Raw genomic sequence first — 22,903 nt, forward strand, 5'->3', positions numbered from 1 at the left:
GCCTCCAATAATATATACCTGACAGGAGCCCAAAGATTCTCCAGCCTCCAATAATATATACCTGAAAGGAGTCCATACATTCTCCTGCCTCCAATAATATATACCTGACAGGAGCCCAAAGATTCTCCAGCCTCCAATAATATATACCTGAAAGGAGTCCATACATTCTACTGCCTCCAATAATATATACCTGACAGGAGCCCATACATTCTCCTGCCTCCAATAATATATACCTAATATATACCTGACAGGAGCCCATAGATTCTGCTGCCTCCAATAATATATACCTGACATGAGCCCATATACTCTGCTACCTCAAAAAATAAATACCTGACAGGAGCCTATAGATTCTGCTTCCTCCAATAATATATACCTGACAGGAGCCCAAACATTCTGCTGTCTCCAATAATATATACCTGACAGGAGCCCAAAGATTCTGCTGCCTCCAATAATATATACCTGACAGGAGCCCATACGTTCTCCTGCCTCCAATATTATATACCTGGTAGGAGCCAATACATTCTCCTGCCTCCAATAATATATACCTGACAATATACCGACAGGAGCCCATAGATTCTCCTGCCTCCAATAATATATACCTGGTAGGAGCCCATACATCTGCTGGCTACAATCATATAAACCTGATAGGAGCCCATAGATTCTTCTGCCTCCAATAATATATACCTTGTAGGAGCCCATGCATTCTCCTGCCTCCAATAATATATACCTGACAGGAGCCCATAGATTCTGCTGCATCCAATAATATATACCTGACAGGAGCCCATAGATTCTGCTGGCTCCAATAATATATACCTGACAGGAGCCCATAGATTCTGCTGCCTCCAATAATATATACCTGACAGGAGCCCATAGATTCTGCTGGCTCCAATAATATATACCTGACAGGAGCCCATAGATTCTGCTGCCTCCAATAATATATACCTGACAGGAGCCCATAGATTCTGCTGGATCCAATAATATATACCTGACAGAAGCCCATAGATTCTGCTGCCTCCAATAAAATATACCTGACAGGAGCCCATAGAATCTGCTGCCTCCTATAATATACACCGGGTAGGAGCCCATATATTCTGCTGCCTCCAATAATATATACCTGACAGGAGCCCATACACTCTGCTGCTCCAATAATATATACCTGACAGGAGCCCATAAATTCTTCTGCCTCCAATAATTTATACCTGACAGGAGTCCATACATTCTCTTGCCTCCAATAATATATACCTGACAGGAGCCCATACATTCTCCTGCCTCCAATAATATATACCTGACAGGAGTCCATACATTCTGCTGCCTCCAATAATATATACCTGACGGGAGCCCATACATTCTGCTGCCTCCAATAATATATACCTGACAGGAGCCCATAGATTCTGCTGCCTCCAATAATATATACCCGACAGGACCCATACATTCTGCTGCCTCCAATAATATATATCTGACAGGATCCCATACATTCTACTGCCTCCAATAATATATACCTGACAAGTCTAATACATTCTTCTGCCTCCAATAATATATACGTGACAGGATCCCATACATTCTGCTGCCTCCAATAATATATACCTGACAGGAGCCCATAGATTCTGCTGCCTCCAATAATATATACCCGACAGGACCCATACATTCTGCTGCCTCCAATAATATATACCTGACAGGAGCCCATAGAGTCTGCTGCCTCCAATAATATATACCTGACAGGATCCCATACATTCTCTTGCCTCCAATAATATATACCTGACAGGAGCCCATACATACTGCTGCCTCCAATAATATATACCTGACAGGATCCCATACATTCTCTTGCCTCCAATAATATATACCTGACAGTAGCCCATACATTCTGTTCCCTCCAATAATATATACCTGACAGGACCCATACATTTTGCTGCCTCCAATAATATATACCTGACAGGATCCCATACATTCTGCTGCCTCCAATAATATATACCTGACAGGAGCCCATAGAGTCTGCTGCCTCCAATAATATATACCTGACAGGAGCCCATAGATTCTGCTGCCTCCAATAATATATACCTGACAGGAGCCCATAGATTCTGCTGCCTCCAATAATATATACCTGACAGGAGCCCATACATTCTGCTGCCTCCAATAATATATACCTGACAGAAGCCCATAGATTCTACTGCCTTCAATAATATATACCTGACAGGAGCCCATACATTCCCCTGCCTCCAATAATATATACCTGACAGGAGCCCATAGATTCTGCTGCCTCCAATAATATATACCTGACAGGAGCCCATAGATTCTGCTGCCTCCAATAATATATACTTGATAGGAGCCCATAGATTCTGCTGGCTCCAATAATATATACCTGACAGGAGCCCATAGATTCTGCTGCCTCCAATAATATATACCTGACAGAAGCCCATAGATTCTACTGCCTTCAATAATATATACCTGACAGGAGCCCATACATTCCCCTGCCTCCAATAATATATACCTGACAGGAGCCCATACATTCTGCTGCCTCCAATAATATATACCTGACAGGAGCCCATACATTCTACTGCCTCCAATAATATATACCTGACAGGACCCATACATTTTGCTGCCTCCAATAATATTTACCTGACAGAAGCCCATAGATTCTACTGCCTTCAATAATATATACCTGACAGGAGCCCATACATTCCCCTGCCTCCAATAATATATACCTGACAGGAGCCCATAGATTCTGCTGCCTCCAATAATATATACCTGACAGGAGCCCATAGATTCTGCTGCCTCCAATAATATATACTTGATAGGAGCCCATAGATTCTGCTTGCTCCAATAATATATACCTGACAGGAGCCCATAGATTCTGCTGCCTCCAATAATGTATAGCTGACAGAAGCCCATAGATTCTACTGCCTTCATTAATATATACCTGACAGGAGCCCATACATTCCCCTGCCTCCAATAATATATACCTGACAGGAGCCCATAGATTCTGATGCCTCCAATAATATATACCTGGTAGGAGCCCATACATTCTCCTGCCTCCAATAATATATTCCTGGTAGGAGCCCATAGATTCTGCTGCCGCTGCCTCGGGCGACGCCGCGTCCGACCTCCACAGTGCGCACAGGAAGCAGTCCTAGGGAGATAACGTCATCGCCCTGAGACTGACCTCCTGCGCACGGACCGGCAGTGTTGCACTGCGCATAGGAGGCAGAGGATCACTGCCGTAGCAGGCAGAGGAGGGAGATCGCTCTCCCTGCTTTGACGTTGCAGAGGGCCCATCACTAATCATATCGGCAGTGCTGCCGATATGATTAGCGAACCAGGGGGGCAGGTTGTGGGGCTTGGGGGCGTCGCCATCGGGACTCGGGGCCCACCCCGGGGCCCACCCGGGGTTTTCCCGATCCTCCGGTGGGCCAGTCCACCCTGCCTACAGCCTCTCCCCACATCTACTCAATCATCCTCCTCCATAACCACGTTCTCTACCATTACGGAAGATCAACTTTCCTATTTACTTTCCAAATCACACCTCACCACCTGTGAACTTGACCCAATCTCGTCCCACCTCATCCCAAACCTTACCACTATCTTCATCCCAACCTTAGCCCACCTTTTCAACTTGTCATCAACAACTGGCGTCTTTCCCTCATACTTCAAACATGCCTCGATCACACCCAACCTCAAAAAGCCCTCCCTTGACCTATCCTCTCTGACTAGCTATCGACCCATATCACTTGTCCCCTATGCCTCAAAACTACTGGAACAACACGTTCATTCTGAACTGTCCTCCCACCTCTCCTCCTGCTCCCTCTTCGACCACCTACAATCTGGTTTCCAATCGCACAATTTTACTGAAACTGCACTGACTAAGGTCACCAATGTTGTGGTGACCCTTCTTTGTTATTAGGGAGAACTTTGGAATAGACAGCAAAGGGTCTTCACATTGCCAGTGAGATTCAAATTAAAATACTTCATCGATGAAGGGAGAGAGACAAAATGCATGCGATATGCATTGTCAGCAGGTAGAGTCTTCTGTGTGGCAGCTAAGACTCACCACCTTTATTAGCTAGACAAAACGGAACTACAATTGTTACATACAACTGAACAGGAAACCAAAATAGACAATCAGTGATAACACACTTACCTTGGCCCAACGTAAACCTTCTTGTCAGGGAATTCACAGGAAACCAGTATCTTAGTCAGAGATTCCATGATGCAAGTTTTCCTAAATAAATAATGAAGCTAGATATAAAATATTAACCATAACACCAATGGCCTACTAACAGCCAATCCAAGCTACACTATTCTGTCCTCCTCCTCCTGGACCTGTCATCTGCCTTTGACACAGTGGACCATTCCCTCTTATTCCAGACTCTCTCATCTCTCGGCATCACAGACTTGGCCCTATCCTGGATCTCCTCATACCTAACAGACCGGACATTCAGTGTCTCCCACTCACATGCCACTTCCTCATCTCACCCTTTATCTGTCGGTGTCCCTCAAGGTTCAGTTCTAGGACCCTTACTCTTCTCCATCTACACCTTAGGCCTGGGACAGCTCATAGAGTCTCACGGCTTTCAGTATCACCTCTATGCCGACGACACAGAAATCTACCTCTCTGAACCCGATATCTCCTCCATACTAACCAAAATCCCACAATGTCTGTCCGCTATTTCATCCTTATTCTCTGCTAGATTTCTAAAACTTAACATGGACAAAACAGAATTCATCATCTTTCCCCATCTCAACCCCCCCAACTGAACTATCTATCAATGTCAATGGCTGTCCACTCTCCCCAGTCCCTCAAGCTCACTGCCTTGGGGTAACCCTGGACTCTAATCTCTCCTTCAAACCACATATCCAAGTCAGTTACACTTCCTGCCGACTCCAACTTAAAAATATCTCTCAGATCCGCACATTCCTCAACCATGAATCTGCGAACACACTAGTGCATGCCCTCATCTCCTGCCTCGACTACTGCAACCTCCTGCTCTGTGGCCTCCCTTCCAACACTCTCGCACCCCTCCAATCTATCCTAAGCTCTGCTCCCCGACTAATCTACCTGTCCCCCTGCTATTCCACAGGCTCTCCTCTCTGTCAATCTCTTCACTGGCTCTCCATTGCTCAGAGACTCCAGTTCAAAACCCTAACCATGGCATACAAAGCCATCCACAGTCTGTCTCCTCCATATATCTCTGACCTAGTCTCCCGGTACATACCTGCACGCAACCTCCGATCCTCACAACATCTCCTTCTCTACTCCTCTCTTATCTCCTCCTGTCTCAATCGCATACAAGATTTCTCCTGTGCATCCACCCTACTCTGGAACTGTCTACCCCAACATATCAGACTCTCGCCTACCATGGAAACCTTCAAAAGGAACCTGAACCCACCTCTTCCGACAAGCCTACAACCTGCAGTAACCCTCGCTCCACCATACCACTCCACTACCAGCCCTACCCTCAACTACTGTATCCTCGCCAATCCCTTGTAGATTGTGAGCCCTCGTGGGCAGGGTCCTTGCTCCTCCTGTACCAGTCGCTGTCACGTTTTGTTCAAGATTATTGTAATTGTTTTTGCTATTTATTCCCCTTTTTTCACATGTAATGCGCCATGGAATAAATGGCGCTATAATAAATAATAATATTAATTTTAAAATAAATAAAAAAATAAATACATACTTACCGCTCCTCATTCTCCGCTGCTTCCGTCTCTGCAGCACGTCTCTCTCATCACCTCAGCCGCTGCCAGCTCCACTCTCTGACACAGCGTGGTGCGTCATCATGCCGCTGCGTCAGACTTGGGAGGAGGAATGATCGGAGAGGGAGTGTCACATGACGCAGAGAAAAATAGTTTTACAACACAGGACCCAGCCTGCCTCTTCATCCTTCATATATGCAGACATGCCTGCACACACACAGTACGCAGACATGCACACACACACACAGTACGCAGACATGCACACACACACACTCACAGTACGCAGACATGCACATACACACACAGTACGCAGTTATGCAAGCACACGGTAAGCATACATACACACACGTGCACATGGTACACAGATATGTACACATATAATAAGCAGACACGTGCATACAGGCATACGTACATATTTGAACACATTCTTTAAAACACATAAAACAGACATAAATATGTATACACAGTCATACACACACACACGTTAAAATTATTTTTATCATGGGGTTTGGGGAAGCCGGCAACAAACCTCACTCACCTGCCTTGGTCTGTGTCCTGTCCAGCAACTCCTCAGGCATGAGTCAGTGCAGTGCTGCTAGCGTGTCACAGATATGACCCTGGACCATCAGGGGTCCCACTCGCCATCGGGCCCGGACCGCTTCCACGGCATCTGTGTAGGACTACTGGCGCTGCTTGATTGCCGTCACTTCGCCTGACATGGCCATGCACAGTGCACTGTGCGGCTGTGTCGGGTAGTAATGCTGTGGTGGGGCGATACACAAGCACAATTATAGGCGCAGTGTCACCCCTGCCTTGTCATTACTAGCAGACACAGCCGCACAGTGCACTGCGCATAGCCTTGTCAGGTGAAGTGCCGGTAATCAAGCAGCGCCAGAGGTCCTGCACAGATTAAATGAGTCCTCTGCAGCAAATCATACAGTGGAGCAAGGATCATGTACACAGATAGATCTATATACCGTCTGGTACACAGGTGTCAGCAGACCCTAGTGTGGACCATCGCCTGCTATCTGCGGTGCGGGCTCTTATGAGGAGGATGTGGTGGCTCTTAGAAGAGCCTTTAGTTGTTCTGACAGATGTGGAGGAGCGGCGCTCACTTGCTCTTGCTCGCCTTGCTGCTCTAGGTCTTCTTGGGCAGCAGCACGGCCTGGATCTTTGGAAGGACACCTCCCTGGGCAATGGTCACCCCACCCAGCAGCCTGTTGAGCTCCTCGTCATTGCACACCGCCAGCTGCAGGTGACAGGGGATGATGCGGGTCTTCTTGTTGTCCCCGGCATCATTGCCGGCCAATTCCAGGATCTCAGCAGTCAGATACTCCAGCACAGCGGCCAGATAGACCGTGTAACGGGTCTGGGAGGTGGAACCTCTGAGCTACTATACAAAGGGGCAGTCCTTGTAAGGAAGCGGGTGGCTCCCAGGGAAGGCGGGCAGGTAGTCACGGCAAGTGACAGGAACAGTCTCTGGGTAGAAGGGCAGGAGGTCACGGCAAGTGACGGGAACAGTTTCTTGACAGACGGGTGGTCATGGCAAGTGACAGCAGGGTAAGAGTCTCTAGACAGGCAGATGGTCACGGCAAGTGACAGCAAGGTAAGAGTCTCTAGACAGCCAGGTGGTCACGGCAAGTGACGGCAGAGCCTCCAGGTAGGCTAGCAGGCGGGTAGCAGGTCAGCGCTCCCAGGTGAGTGGGTAAGAGTCTCTCGGCTGGCTGGCAGGTGGTCACGGCAAGTGAAGGCAGCACCTCCAGGTAGACTAACTGGCGGGCAGCAGGTGAGCGCTCCCAGGTGAGCGGGTAAGAGTCTCTCGGCTGGCTGGCAGGTGGTCTCAGGCAGGTATCAGGCAGGTATCAGGCAGGTGCTTCCTGATCCACCGGTGGACTGGTCCATAGACAGACTGGTGGATGCAGGTAGACAGACTGTCGGACCGCAGAAATGCTAGCAGGTAGACAGAGCTGGAAAGCAGACTGGCAATGGGACCTGAAGGCTGAAGCAGAGGTGAAAGGCTTTGCAACAACTTTGCAAAGGAGGTGCCTTATATATGGGAGCTCCACCAGCAATTGGCTGCGGATTCCTTAGGACGGCGCGCACGGCCCCTTTAAGAGAGAGGGAGCGCGCGCGCCCTAAGCACTGTGCCCGGGAAGCGGCGAGCGCTGGCAGCAGCGCGGGAAGAGGACGCCGAGGACTGAGCAGGGAGGTGAGACGAACGGCGTCTCTGCCTAGCAGGAGGGAGGGACGCCGACGATACAGACCGGAGCGCCGGCTCCGACTCTCTCGGCATAATGGCCCTTGCGGAGAAGCCTGTGCACACGGCCGACTGGGAACTGGAGTCCTGCCCGGGATGAGCGGGTCTTTGCCTTAGCATGGACTTAGCCTCCTTGTTTGCCGCGTCCAGACATCGCTGTAATACTCTACAAAAAGTCAAAATTAGAGGAAGAATTGAACTCTCCAATAATGTCGTTTCTGTCTCCTCAGTCGCTTTTTATCCGCTGCTGCCCCGACCTCCTGCCTTATCATTGGATGGATCTGAAGCCGCCAAAGGAGAGCAGACTTGTAGAAACACCAATAAGACGCAGCGGGCTCAGCTTACGAAGGTCACATGACTTTCTTACCCAGTAGAAGAGGAGCAAACAGCATTGCTCATTTGCATGTGTGGCTATAAATACTGCTGCGCTGGAGGAGCAGGAACATTGTTCTCTCTTCTCTGAGTTGTGATCTCTGTATACTCACCATGCCTGATCCCGCCAAGTCTGCGCCAGCGCCCAAGAAGGGCTCCAAGAAAGCCGTCACTAAGACTCAGAAGAAGGACGGCAAGAAACTTAGGAAGAGCAGGAAGGAGAGCTACGCCATCTACGTGTACAAGGTGCTGAAGCAGGTCCACCCCGACACCGGCATCTCCTCCAAGGCCATGGGCATCATGAACTACTCTGTCAACGACATCTTCGAGCGCATCACATGGGGAATCCTCCCGTCTGGCTCACTGCAACAAGCGCTTCACCATCACCTCCCGGGAGATCCAGACCGCCGTGCACCTGCTGCTGCCCGGAAAGCTGGCCAAGCACGCCGTGTACGAGGGCACCAAGGCCGTCACCAAATACATCAGCGCCAAGTGATCTGCTTCGTCTGCTGCTCCGCCATCACCCCAAAGGCTCTTCTGAGAGCCACCACCGCGTCTACATCAGAGCTGTGGCTGCTTCTGTGTTCTCTCCCGTCTCCCCGAGTTGTCTGGCCACATAGCCCGGGTCTCTGTCTAATGACAGGGTAAATAGCAGGTGGCCCAAGTAGAAGTGAAGGCTAAGGGCTAACGAAGAAGATGGCGAAAAAACTGGGGCTGCTTTTGGGTTCTCCTTCACAGCTCAGCACTTTCACCAATGCCCTTGTGATTTCAGATGGAAGTTCAGTGACTTATTTAAGCCCTTGCTCCTCAGATCTGACTCCTTTTCGTCTCATTCCTATTTTAGGAATTGATTCGGTTTAGTTTCTCTAAATAATGAAATTACTTCACTGTTTTATGAAAGGTGATTACATGAGATTGTGGTCGGTGGAGTTTATTAGTGATGAGCAGCATGCTCACCACTATTCGTTACGAGCTCGAGATGCTCGTTGCTGGCGAGTATTTTTTGAATGTTCGGGAGCTTGAATCGCCGCCCCGCATGTTTGGCGCATAATATACAGCCAATTACCATGCAGGGGTTGCGTGACAGTCAATGTCATGTCATAGCCAAGTTGGCTGTGGCATTACAGTGACTGGCTGGTCGCACAGCGTCATCAGGTCTATATCAGAGGTCTATATCAGACCTGGCGCCGCCATGCTTGTCACAGTCACTCCGGAATCAGACAGTGTAGGGAGAGCTGCTGCTGAGCTAGGGAGTAGTGATGAGCGAGCACTAAAATGCTCGAGTACTCGTTGCTCGGGTCGAGCAAATTGGAATACTCGGGTGCTTTACCCGAGTAATGAGCCCAATGTAATTCTATGGAAAACTCAAGCATTTTTCACGCGGCTCCCCCCGGTGGTTTGCAGAGGGCCTAAAAATTGGCCAAATCGAACAGTGCTCAAATGACATGGGAACAGCATGGGGAAGACCCCTGGAAGCATTTCTGACTCCCAGGTCACTGCTGTCAACAACGTTGTCAGAGTATTACGCCACTTTTACGGATTCACAATAGAACATACAAAAACAAAAGCAAAATGCATTTTCCTGGGAAATATATTAAGGAACATCCTTTCCAGGGTAATGACTTGTATATAAGGCAAAATAAATAACCAAAACCAAAAATACTCCTCCACACCTTGGGCTATATTCAAACATAACATTTTTTATGCGTTTTTGCACTTTTGCATTGCTTTCAACAAAGACAAATGCATTCACTGGGAAATGTCATTTTAACATTTTACAATCTTATCTGGCCATGTGGTGTGTGACACATCATCAGACACATGCATACAGTGCTGAAAAGACATGGGAACAGCATGGGGAAGACCTCTGGAACCATTTCTGACTCCCAGGTCACTGCCTAAAAGTGTGCCCATCATAAGTAATAAGATGCCTCCCGCCATGCTCCTGTCGTTGCAGACTTGCAACAATCACCGTCCATGTCCTTGTCCCAGTGCAGTGTTCAGTTGTCCCTACCCCATTCCTTGGAATGCAAGCACAAGTATGCAGCCAGCCACCCACCCACCTACAGGCTGCAATACTATACTGCCAAATTTTTGACAGCTGCTTGCACTTGAAATGTGGCCTTTTAGGGTCGTGGAGGCGGATGCTTTTCATAACCTCATGCCGGCGTCAGCTGGGTGCTCATGCTTGGTCCCCAGCCACCACTATTTCTCCCGGTATCTTCTCCGCCTTCCACAAGCACGGGTCCCACAACATTACCCGTGCCCTCCCCAGTGCACTTACTGGTAAAGACTGCCTACCCACAAACACGTGGACAGGTGAATGTGGCCAGGGATGGTACGGAGCCAGTCCACAGCTTTTTTTGCTGAGAGTTGTATTTAGCTCGGTGAAAGTACTGGCATAGAGGGAAACCGTATCTACTCCGGCTGTCATTTCTCCGCCACTAGGTTCCGCCCATTGTCACACACGACCATGCCTGGCTGTATTTTCAGTGGTGAGAGCCACAGATCAGGCTGCCGTGTTACAGCTTTCAACAACTCTGCAGCGCTGGGCGGTTTGTCAATTAAGCATTAAGCATGTTATCTTCAGCACAGCCTGTTGCCACTTGGCCAGGGCAGTGCTGCAGTGCTGTCAGCTTGTGACTGATGTAGTCATTTCGGAGATGGAGGAGGAGGTGCAGGAGCTGAGCAATGTGATTACATTGAGGTTAAATTAGTGACGCTGTTATTTATACTAAAGAAAGATCCTATTGTTTGGTTTTTTTACGTTATTTTTAAAGATAAATGCATTCACTGGGAAATGTCATTTTAACATTTTACAACCTTATCTGGCAATGTGGTGTGTGACACATCATCAGAAACATACTGTTTTATTTATGAAGGAGGGACTCTGAAAGTCATAAAGCCTATTTTTATAGGGACATCAGACGGCCCTTACTATTCTTAAAAGGCCAGCAGTTGGCCCTCGCTATTGTTAGAGAGCCATCAGGCGGCTATGCGTTGTTGTTCCCATTATTAACAAGTGGGTCTCCTATACTGTTATTGCGTATCCAGTGACTGCAAGGGCTGCCAAAAATTTGGACGCAATCCAATACCCCTTTGAAGAGACATAGAGGAGGGTCTCAGTAAAAAAATGTTCCCATTATAAAGGAGCGGGTCTCCTATAGTGGTAATGCCCATGCTGTGACTGCAAGAGCTGCCAAAATTTGGGAAAAACCCCTCTAAGAATTTAAAGACACATAGAACAGGGCCACAGTAACGACACATTCCATTTAGAAAGGAGACAGTCTGCTATACAGTTATAGGTTATGCAGTGAGTCCAATGGCTGACCAATTTTAGGAAAAACCCCACTAAGAATTTAAAGACACATAGAGCAGGGCCACAGTAACAAGGTACGACATGTACCCATTAGGAAGGAGAGGGTCTGCTATACAGTTATAGGGTATGCAGTGAGTCCAACGGCTGACCAATTTTAGGAAAAAACCCACTAAGAATTTAAAGACACATAGAGCAGGGCCACAGTAACGACAAATTCCCATTAGAAAGGAGAAAGTCTACCATAGTGTTGGCCTATGCAGTGAATGCAAGGGCTGCCAAAAATTTGGAGGCACTTCAATACCCCTTGGAAGAGACATGGAGGATGGCCTCATAAAAAAATGTTCCCATTAAAAAGGAGTGGGCCTCCTATACTTGTAATGCCCATGCACTAAGTGTATGAGCTGACAAACATTTAACCCTGGGGGGTATACATGAACATACTGTATAATTTTTTTTTTTATAGGCATCATAAACACCCTTTAAAAAAATTATGTGGGTGATGCATCATGGACCACGGTCACCCTGGTGATATGGTGGTGGAGGATGAGGATGAGGAGAAGGACAAGAGCAAATAGCCCAAATCAGGAAGCGTATACCAATGTGTGGGTGTGAAAAGGTGCATGGGAATACACCTCCCAAGAAAAGACACTGGATTTGAGTTTATGTTACGCTGCTATCATTCGGTGGTGTAGAGAAGTCTTGCCCAATCCATCCCTTGTTTATTTTTATAAGAGTCAACATGTCAGCATTTTCAGTTGACAGGCAGAAGCGCTTATCAGTTATAATTCCACCAGCGGCACTAAAAACCCGCTGTGATAAAACGCTGGCGGCAAGGCAGGCCAGGACCTCCAAGGCATAGAGAGCCAGTTCATTCCACGTATCCTGCTTGGATACCCAATAATTATAAGGCACAGCGGAATCACAGAGGACATTGGTACGGTCGGCAAGGTACTCCCTCAGCATCTTCCCAAACTTTGCACTCCTTGTGAGAGTACCCCGCACCTCAGGGCCTGTGCGATGGGAGGGTCTGAGAAAACGCTCCCAGAACTTTGACAGTGTTCCCTGGCCTCAGCTGGATTGGAGTTGTGTCTCTCTCGCCTGTACTCCTTGGTTATCCAACGAAGTGTGCCCTCTGCTGCCAGCGTTTTCAGATGGGAATTTTTTTAATAGTTCCGCAACAAGGGCCTTCTGGTACTGCCCTATTTTTGTAGACCGCCTCAGGAATAAGAGATATAAAATTCTCCTTGTAGCGTGGGTCTAGAAGTATCACCAACCAGTAATGACTGTCACCCAAAATTTTGAGAACGCGAGGGTCATGGGAAAGGCAGCGTAACATAAACTCAGTCATGCTTGCCAGACTACTAACAGGCAAGACTTCCATGTCCTCACCAAGAGGATGACTGACCATGCTCTCCTCCTCCTCTCTGTCCTCTGGCCATCCACGCTGAACAGACTGTATGACAGCTGAGCAGGTAGTACCGTCTATAGTGCATGAAACTAGCTCCTGTCCTTCCTCCTCCTCCTCTTCCTCATTGTCACCCAATCCATGTTGGGATGAGATGAGGCTTGGCTGTGTGTAATCACCCTTTATGGTTCCTTGCTCCATCTCTTCGTGCTCCGCCTGCAATGCATCCCCTTTGATTGTGAGCAGAAAGAGTTTCAGAAGACAGAGAAATGGGGTGGTGACGCTAATTATGGCGTCATCGCCGCTCACCATCTTGGTGGCGTCCTCAAAGTTTTGGAGAATGGTACATATGTCTGACATCCATGTCCACTCCTGAGGTCTTATGTGTGTTGTCTGAACTGAATACCGATGGCCTTGTTGATGCTGGTACTCAACAGCTGCCCTTTTCTGCTCACAAATCCTTCCCAACATCTGCAATATAGAGTTCCAATGCGTGGGGACATCACACACCAGTCAGTGAGCCGGAAGCTGCAAATGCTGCTGAAGCATGATAAGGGCGGCAGAAGCTGTAGGTGACTTTCTAAAATGGGAACACAGGCAGCATACTTTGACAAGCAGATCAGGCAGCTCTGGGTAGGATTTGAGAAATCGCTGAACCAGGAGGTTCAGCACATGGGCCAGACATGGTACGTGTGTGAGTTCGCCTCACCTCAGAGCAGCAACCAGGTACCGGCCCATGTCACACACGACCATGCCTGGCTGTAGGTTTAGCGGTGTGAGCCACAGAACTGCCTGCTCTTTCAGAGCTGTCCACAATTCTTCAGAATTGTGCGATTTTTCACCTAAGCATATTAGCTTCTACACAGCCTGTTACCGCTTGGCCGAGGCAGTGCTGCAGTGCTTCCAGGTTGTGATTGTGACTGATGTGGTAATTTCGGAGATGGAGGCTGAGGTGCATTAGCTGTAGACTGTGGGGGCAACCCTGATTAATCTAGGACCCACGATCCTTGGCGTCGGGAGGACTTGTTCCGTCCCAAGGTCCGACTGGGTCCCGGCTTCCACTATGTAAACCCAGTGTGCTGTCAGCGAGATGTACCATCCCTGCCCACAAGCACTTGTCCATGTGTCCGTGGTTTGGTGGACTTTCCTGGTAACTGCGTTGTTGAGGGCACGGCTTTTGGATTACACAAGCACGTTTTGGGATACTTGCTTGTGTAATGCGGGGACGGCACACCAGGAGAAATAGTGGCAGCTGGGGACCGAGTACCGAGGAACGGTCGCCGCCATCAGGTTGAGGAATGCTTCCGTCTCAACGAGCCTAAAAGACAACATTTCTAGCGCAAGCAGTCGCGAAATGTGGGACAATACACAAGCACGTGTCCCAAAACATTAGCCGTGCCCTAAACAACGTAGTTACCGGGAAAGTCCACATAACCACGGACACATGGACAAGTGCTTGTGGGCAGGGACGGTACATCTCGCTGACGGCACACTGAGTTAACATAGTGGAAGTCGGGAGCCAGTCGGACATTCGGACACAACACGTCCTCCCAACACCAAGGATTGCGGGCCCTAAGTCAATCAGAGTTGCCCCCACAGTCTACAGCTCCTGCACCTCATCCTCCTCAGCCTCCTCCTCCTCCATCTTAGAAATGACCACATCAGTCACAAGCTGGAAGCACTGCAGCATTGCCTCGGCCAAGCGGCAACAGGCTGTGCTAAAGCTAATATGCTTAGGTGACAAACCGCACAATGCTGAAGAGTTGCGGACAGCTCTGAAAGAGCAGGCCGATCAGTGGCTCACACCGTTGAACCTACAGCCAATCATGGTCGTGAATGAAAATGGCCGGAACCTAGTGGCGGCTCACACACATATCATGCCTGGCCCATGTGCTTAACCTCGTGGTTCAGCAGTTTCTCAAATCCTACCTGGAGCTGCCGGATCTGCTTGTTAAAGTACACCACCTGTGTATGCATTTTAGAAAGTCACCTACAGCTTCCACCGCCCTTGCCGTGCTTCAGCAGTGTTTGCAGCTTCTGGTTCCCAGATTGGTGTGTGATGTCCCCACGCATTGGAACTCTACACTGCAGATGTTGGGAAGGATTTGTGAGCAGAAAAGGGCAGTTGTTGAGTACCAGCATCATCAAGGCCGTCGGTATTCAGTTCAGACTCCACACATAAGACCTCAGCAGTGGACATGGATGTCAGACATATGTACCATCCTCCAAAACTTTGAGGACACCACCAAGATGGTGAGCGCCGATGATGCCATAATTAACGTCACCATCCCGCTTCTCTGTCTTCTCTCACAATCAGAGAGGATGCATTGCAGGCGGAGCACGATGAGATGGATCAAGGAACCATATAGGGTGATTATACACAGCCCAGCCTCATCTCATCCCAATGTGGACTGGGTGGCAATAAGGGAGAGGAGGAGGAGGAAGAACAGGAGCTAGTTTTATGAGCTATAGATGGTACTACCAACACAACTGTCATACCGTCTGTTCAGCTTGGATGGCCTGAGGACAGAGAGGAGGAGGAGGATAGCTTGGTCAGTTGTCATCTTGGAGAGGACATGGAAGTCTTGCCTGTTATCAGTATGGCACACATGGCTGAGTTTATGTTACGCTGCCTTTCCCGTGACCCTCAGGTTCTCAAAATTTTAGGTGAAAGTCATTACTGGTTGGTGACACTTCTAGACCCACGCTACAAGGAGAACTTTATATCTCTTATTCCTGAGGCGGACAGGTCTACTAAAATGGGGCTGTACCAGAAGGCCCTTGTTGCGGAACTATTTTAAAAATTCCCATCTGAAACCGCTTGCGGCAGAGGTCACAGTTCGTTGGACAACCAAGGAATACAGGCGAGAGAGACACAACTTCAATCCAGCAGAGACCAGGGAATACTGTCAATGTTCTGGGAGAATTTTCACAGCCCCTCCCATCGCACAGGCCCTGAGGCGTGGGGTACTCTCACAAGGAGTGCAACGTTTGGGAAGATGCTGAGGGAGTACCTTGCCGACCGTACCAACGTCCTCCGTGATTCCTCTGTGCCTTTTAATTATTGGGTATTCAAGCTGGATACGTAGAATGAACTGGCTCTCTATGCCTTGGAGGTCCTGGGCTACCCTGCCGCTAGCATTTTATCAGAGCGGGTTTTTAGTGCCGCTGGTGGAATTATAACTGATAAGCGCATCCGCCTGTCAACTGAAAATGCTGCTGCTTTGTCTTAGCGGGTTTTTAGTTCTGCCGGTGGAATTATAACCGAAACTGAAAATGTTGACATGCTGACTCTTATAAAAATGAACATGGGCTGGATTGGGCCCGACTTCTCAACAATGCCGGATGATAGCAGCGTAACATAAACTCAAATCCAGTGTCTTTTTTGGGAATTGTATTCCCATGCACCTTTTCACACCCACACATGGTTATATGCCTTCTGATTTTGGCTATTTGCTCTTGTCCTCCTCCTTCTCCTCACCCTCATCCTCCACCACCATATCACCAGGGTGACAGTGGTCCATTATGCAACACCCACATAATTTTTGTTAAAGGGTGTTTATGATGCCCGTAAATTTTTTTTATGCAGTATGTTCATGTATACCCCCCAGGGGTAAATGTTTGTCATCCCATACACTTAGTTCATGGGCATTACAAGTATAAGAGACTAGCTCCTTTCTAATGGGAACATTTTTTTTATGAGGCCCTCCTCCACGTCTCCTTCCAAAGGCATTGGAGTGCCTCCCAATTTTTGGCAACTCTTGCATTTACTGCATAGGCAAACACAATGGGAGACTCACTTCCTAATAATGGGAACATTGTTTTCAGGAGGCCCTCCTCTACATCTCTACCAAGGGGCGTTGTAGTAGGTCCAAATTTTTGGCAGCCCTTGCTTTCACTGCATAGGCTAACAGTATGGGAGACCCACTTCCTAATAATGGGAACATTGTTTTCAGGAGGCGCTCCTCTAAGTCACTTCAAAGGGGTATTGGGGTGGGTCCAAATTTTCAAAGGGGTATTGGGGTGGGTCCACATTTTGGGCAGCCCTGCCACTCACTGCATATGCAATAACAGTATAGGAGATCCACTCTTTAGAAATGGGAACAGCAAAGCATAGCCGGCTGATATCTCTCTAAGAATAGTGAGGGCCGACTTCTGGCCCTTCAAGAATAGTAAAGGTCGCCTGATGGCCCTATAAAAATAGGCTTTGTGACTTTCAGAGTCCCTCCTTCATAAATTAAACAGGATGTGTCTGATCATGTCTCACACACCACATGGCCAGATATGGTTGTAAAATGTTAAAATGACATTTCCCAATGAATGCATTTGTCATGTTTGAAAGCAATGCAAAAGTGCAATAACACATGAAAAACGCTACGTGTGATCATAGCCCAAGGTGTGGAGGAGTATTTTTGGTTTTGGTTATTTATTTTGCCTTATATACAAGTCATTACCCTGGAAACGATGTTCCTTAACATATTTCCCAGGAAAATGCATTTTGGTTTCGTTTTTGTATGTTTTATTGTGAGTCCGTAAAAGTGGCGTAATACCTCTGACAACGTTGTTGACACCAGTGACCTGGGAGTCCGAAATGCTGTTCCCATAACATTTGAACACTGTTCCCATCGATGTGGGCAATTTTTAGGCCCTCTGCAGACTTGCGGGGGGAGCCGCCTGAAAAATGCTCGAGTTTCCCATAGACTTACATTGTGCTCGTTGCTCGGGTCGAGCACCCAAGTATTCCAATGTGCTCGACTCGAACAACGAGCAGCCGAGCATTTTAGTGCTCGCCCATCACTAGTGAGCTGTTATTAATAGTCTGGGAAGATTCATGGATAGTGAGCCCTTCCCGGCATAATAACACCAGACCCCAGCTGTCTGCTTTCCCTAAGCTGATTAAGAAAAATGAGGGGGACACCACGCCATTTTTTCTTTCTTTACTAGTTAAATACATGTACAGTGAGCTACACACGCACTGCGCTAATTATATATCTCACTGACTTCTTTCTATCTATTCTATGCATATATCTATTCTATCTATTCTATTCTGACGGGTCACACTGTGCATATACACTCATGGTCTGTGTGACGATTTTTTTCTCGCACCCACTGCTTTGCATTGCTGAGTCTCGTCCGATATATGCGGCCACTCGCAGCATGCTGAGATTTTTTCTCAGTCCGATTCGAGCTGAGAAAAAAATCACAGATGAACACAATCATTCAATAACATTAGTGAGAGTGCAATCCAATTTTTTATTGGATTGCACTCGTCCGATTTAAATGCAGATGACTATGAGCCCTTTGGGTTCGCTCACATCTATGTGTAAATCCGGCGATTCCAATGTGAGAAAAAAAAATTGCATTGCACTTGCACCAATGTGATTCAATAAGGCAGTGTTCATCTGTGAGATTTTTTCGTCAGGTGGAAATGGGTTGAGTAAAAAAATTGCAGCATGCGAACGCCTGAGACTCACCAATGCAAGTCAATGAGTGCGAAAAAAAAAACGGACGGCACACGGACCATGCGTACTCCGTCCTTTTTTTCTCGCACACATCTCAGTAAAGACAGGAAATGTCATCAGCCAAGTACAATAAATCCACAGCAAAACCCTTAGAATAGATAGATAGATATCCTGTAGATATTTAATGTCACAACCCCCTTACATATAATAAAGTAGCACTCTTTAGTGCCCTTCATATGATACTAAAGGGTGGCTATGCTTATTTAACCTATTTAATAAAAAATAGTCTAAAAAAAATGACGTGGGGCCTCCCTATTTTTAATAACCAGCCAAGTGACAGCAGACAGCTGTTGGTAAGGGGACAATTTCCATGCACCTTTCCAGCCTATTAATATCAGCCCCCAGCTGTCTTCTTTGCCTCTGCTGGTTGTTAAAAATGGGGTAAACCTAAAAAAATGAGGTGGGGTCCCCCTATTTTTAATAACCAGCTAAGGCAAAGCACACATCTGGGGGCTGATATTAATAGGCTGGGAAGGGTCCATGGATATTGGAGCTGGCTGTGGAGATAATATGAGGGAGCTGGCTGTGGGGACATTGAGGGGCTGAATGTATTGGTATTGCTGTGCAGAGACCTTGTCTCTGCGCGGCAATACATTTCAATTGAATATGTGTCCAATGCGCTGACGTCGGCGGACCCCTGGACCTCGCCGCGATCATCAAGGGGTCTAGAGTGCATGTAGGCCGCATGTCCAAAAAGGTCATCAAGGAACGGAGGACAGGTGTGAACAAGCTTTTTGTCTGTCTTTTATGTGTATGTGAACAACAGTACAATAGGGGACATTACTACAATATAGGGACAAAAATGGGGTATTACTACAAGATGAAGACGAGGATGAGCACATTATTGCAAGAAGGTGACCAGGATGGGGCATTACTACAAGAAGGTTGTACTATCCATTGCCGGCGCCCTCGCATAGTTCCCCTGCACTCTTCATGAGGGACGCTGACAAACTCACTGCCCTGGTTACGGTAGCATCCTCACGCTCCTCTCCCCACTTCTCCTGAGCACACTACACTGCTCCCATGCTCTTAAAGGGGCAGCATGCGCACCTGCAAAGATTCTCCCAGCCCAGGCATCTTGTATAAAAGGCACTCTCCCCAATAAGGAGGTGCCTGAGCAACCCCTACAGTTACTTTGTGTTTGTGTGTGTTCAACTGTATGTTGACAGGTATATACTGTACACATAGCTTCCAACCGTCCTGTTTTTGGCGGGACTGTCCCGCTTTGAGGGCTCAGTCCCGCTTCCCGTCACGGCTCAGCTGTTCTCCCGGCTGTGGAGGGTGGTGTTGCGGTGGTGGAGCAGCGGGCACAGGTAGTAGACAGCAGCCACAACTACCACGTGTGCCCCATGCTAAACATAATGAATATTCACTCTTCTTCATGCCCATGGGAGTGGAGAGGAGTGAATATTCATTCTCTTTAGTAGCGGTCACAGAGGATCGCAGAGTCGCAGCAGGAGCTGCTCTCGTGCTGAAAGTGCGCACTATTAAGGAGAGTGACTATTCACTCCTCTCCACGCTCATAGTCCCGGCGTGGAGAGGAGTGAATATCCCCGCAACTCACCTTGGCATCTAATAGAGCATGGCAGTGATGTCATGCGCTGCTCAGATACTGAGATCAGCTACTGACACACAGGACACAGCGCTGGAGCAGAGGGGAGGAAGGAAGGCGTGTAGAAGTGTTTATTTTTTTCATGTGTGCAGTGATGGGGGGCCATGCACACTAGGATAGTGGGGCCATACATACCAGGATAAGGGGTTAGGGGGCCATGCACACCAGGATTGGGGATGAGGGGGCCATGAACACCAGGAATGGGGATGAGGGGGCTATGCATACCAGGATTGAGGAAGAGGGGTACACACTTACCAGGATTGGGGAGGAGGGGCTCATGCATACCAGGATTGGGGAGGAGGGGGCCATGCATACCAGGATGGGAAGGAGGGGACCATGCATACCAGGATTGGGGATAAGGGGGCCATGTATATCAGAATTGGGGAGGAGGGGGCCATGCCTACTAGGATTGGGGAAGAGGGGGCCATGCATACCAGGATTGGGAGGAGGGGGCCATGCATACCAGGATTGGGAGGAGGGGGCCATGCATACCAGGATGGGGGTGATGGGGCCATGCATACCATGAATGGGGATAAGTGTGCCATGCATACCAGGATGGGGATAAGTGGGCCAAGCATACCAGGATTGGGAGGAGGGGGCCATGCATACCAGGATTGGGGAGGAGGGGGCCATGTATACCAGGATGGGGATGGGGGGGCAGGCATACCAGGAATGGGGATTAGTGGGCCATCCATACCAGGAATGGGGATGAGGGCCGTCTGCTGAATGCCCCTCATTACCAGCTCCCCTTTGACAACTCCTCCTACCAGGGGAGAAAGAAATCCGTAAATGGGCGTGTATTGGTGTGTGGCCAAAATTTGCCTGCTCTTTATACTTTAAATGCTGCTCTATATACTGTACACACTGCTCTATATACTGTAAACGCTGCTCTATATACTGTACACACTGCACTATACACTGTATATACTGCTCTATATACTGTACATACTGCTCTATATACTGTACACACTGCTCTATACATTGTATATACTACTCTATATACTGTACACACTGCTCTATATACTGTCTGTAAACACTGAACTATATACTGTACACACTGCTCTATATACTGTACACACAGAACTATATACTGTACAGACTTCTCTATATACTGTACATACTGCTCTATATACTGTATACACTGCTCTATATACTGTACACACTGCTCTATATACTGTACAGACTGTTCTATATACTGTACACACTGAACTATATACTGTACACGTTGCTCTATTATCTGGGACATCTATAAGGCTGCTGATCTGGGCTGTACAGATGTTGTGTTGGGGATGAGTCGCATTGTGAAGCTGGCGCCTTATCAGAGCTCTTCCCTCCTTTACCAGCCGCAGCGTCACAGCTTCACACAGGGTCAGACACGATATTACACAGGTGATTGCAATCAGCCCCCTATGTGGATACGTGTTCACCCCCCAATACTCTGCACATTCGGGGTGTACTTATATTACAGGTCAGGGAGGTGGCAGTCAGCGGAGGCCATCGCCTGTGTTACCCTTATGGGCTCTCAGCAGCTCCAGGTCGTCCCCACATCGTACAATCCGCTTCCTGTACGATGGATATTGTAGTAAAGATCCCTGTGATGGTGACAAGAGCCGGGAATAGGAGGAACGAGCTCCCGCAGCAGTTTTATCTCCCCGGATACACAGTGATGCGCAGATCGGGAGGACGGCGGCGATGATCCCGGGACCTCCTCTCGGCTCTTTCCCGGCATCTCTGCTGGTGACGGCTACAAACGGTCAGTGGAGATGATGGAGAAGAGGAAGCGACGGAGAAAGCGCGCTCTGCTGTCCGGTGTTAGCCGGTAAAGGGCTTTTATCCCGGGCAGGAAAGCACAAGGGGAGAGCGGAGCTTCACTCGGGCTCAGCAGGGAGGAGGCGGGGCCTGTGCTCAGTGTCAGCCAATAGATGCTCAGGACGGTGCAGATCAGCAGCCAATCAGTGCGCAGTAAGCCTGTACATATAACAGGCGCCTCCAGCTCCGGCCTCAGTGTTTTCCTATCAGGAGATATTTGTGTTCTAGTTCCGCAGCACACGATGGCCGAGACCGCACCAGCCGCCGCTCCCCCTCCTGCAGAACCGGCCGCCAAATCCAAGAAACAGCCGAAGAAATCCGCCGCCGGGGACGCCAAGAAAAGCAAGAATCCCTCCGGTCCCAGCGTCGCCGATCTGATCGTGAAAGCCGTGTCCGCCTCTAAGGAGCGCAGTGGGGTGTCTCTGGTCGCCCTGAAGAAGGCTCTGTCTGCCGGAGGATACGATGTAGAGAAGAACAACAGCCGCCTGAAGCTGGCCGTCAAGTCTCTGGTCACCAAGGGCGCCCTCCTCCAGGTGAAGGGCAGCGGCGCCTCCGGGTCCTTCAAGCTGAACAAGAAGCAGCAGGAGACTAAGGACAAAGCGGCCAAGAAGAAGTCAGCAGCTGCGGCCAAGCCCAAGAAACCCGCTGCAGCCAAGAAAGCCGCCAAGTCTCCTAAGAAGCCCAAGAAGGCTCCGACCGCGGCCAAGAAGAGCCCGAAAAAGGCCAAGAAGCCCGCAGCAGCTGCCAAGAAGGCGGCCAAGAGCCCCAAGAAGCCAAAGGCCGCTCCGAAGCCCAAGAAGGTGACGAAGAGTCCGGCTAAGAAAGCTGCTAAACCCAAAGCTGCCAAGAGTCCTGCTAAGAAGGCAGCTAAAGCCAAGAAGCCCGCAGCTAAGAAATAATCCAAAGCCGCCCTGTTATT

General features: G+C 48.6%; 1 protein-coding gene and 1 pseudogene across 1 annotated transcript; both read left to right on the plus strand.

Annotated features, from left to right (window-relative positions):
- Positions 1-8,431: 8,431 nt before the first annotated feature.
- On the plus strand, positions 8,432-8,813 carry LOC141161038 (histone H2B 1.1-like; annotated as a pseudogene).
- Positions 8,814-22,155: 13,342 nt separating this feature from the next.
- LOC141161039 (histone H1.10-like) lies at positions 22,156-22,890 on the plus strand. Its single transcript, XM_073645826.1, has one exon. The coding sequence runs from the start codon at positions 22,227-22,229 to the stop codon at positions 22,881-22,883; it is 657 nt and encodes a 218-aa protein (XP_073501927.1). The 5' UTR covers positions 22,156-22,226; the 3' UTR covers positions 22,884-22,890.
- Positions 22,891-22,903: the final 13 nt, after the last annotated feature.

The sequence above is a fragment of the Phyllobates terribilis genome, unplaced genomic scaffold (assembly GCF_046119375.1).
Source record: "Phyllobates terribilis strain yellow unplaced genomic scaffold, ASM4611937v1 Scaffold_9__5_contigs__length_417890890, whole genome shotgun sequence".
Lineage (NCBI taxonomy): Eukaryota > Metazoa > Chordata > Amphibia > Anura > Dendrobatidae > Phyllobates > Phyllobates terribilis.

What these genes read in the sequence shown, in the direction of transcription:
- LOC141161039 (XM_073645826.1), top strand. Translation starts at nt 22,227, where the DNA reads ATGGCCGAGACCGCACCAGCCGCCGCTCCCCCTCCTGCAGAACCGGCC.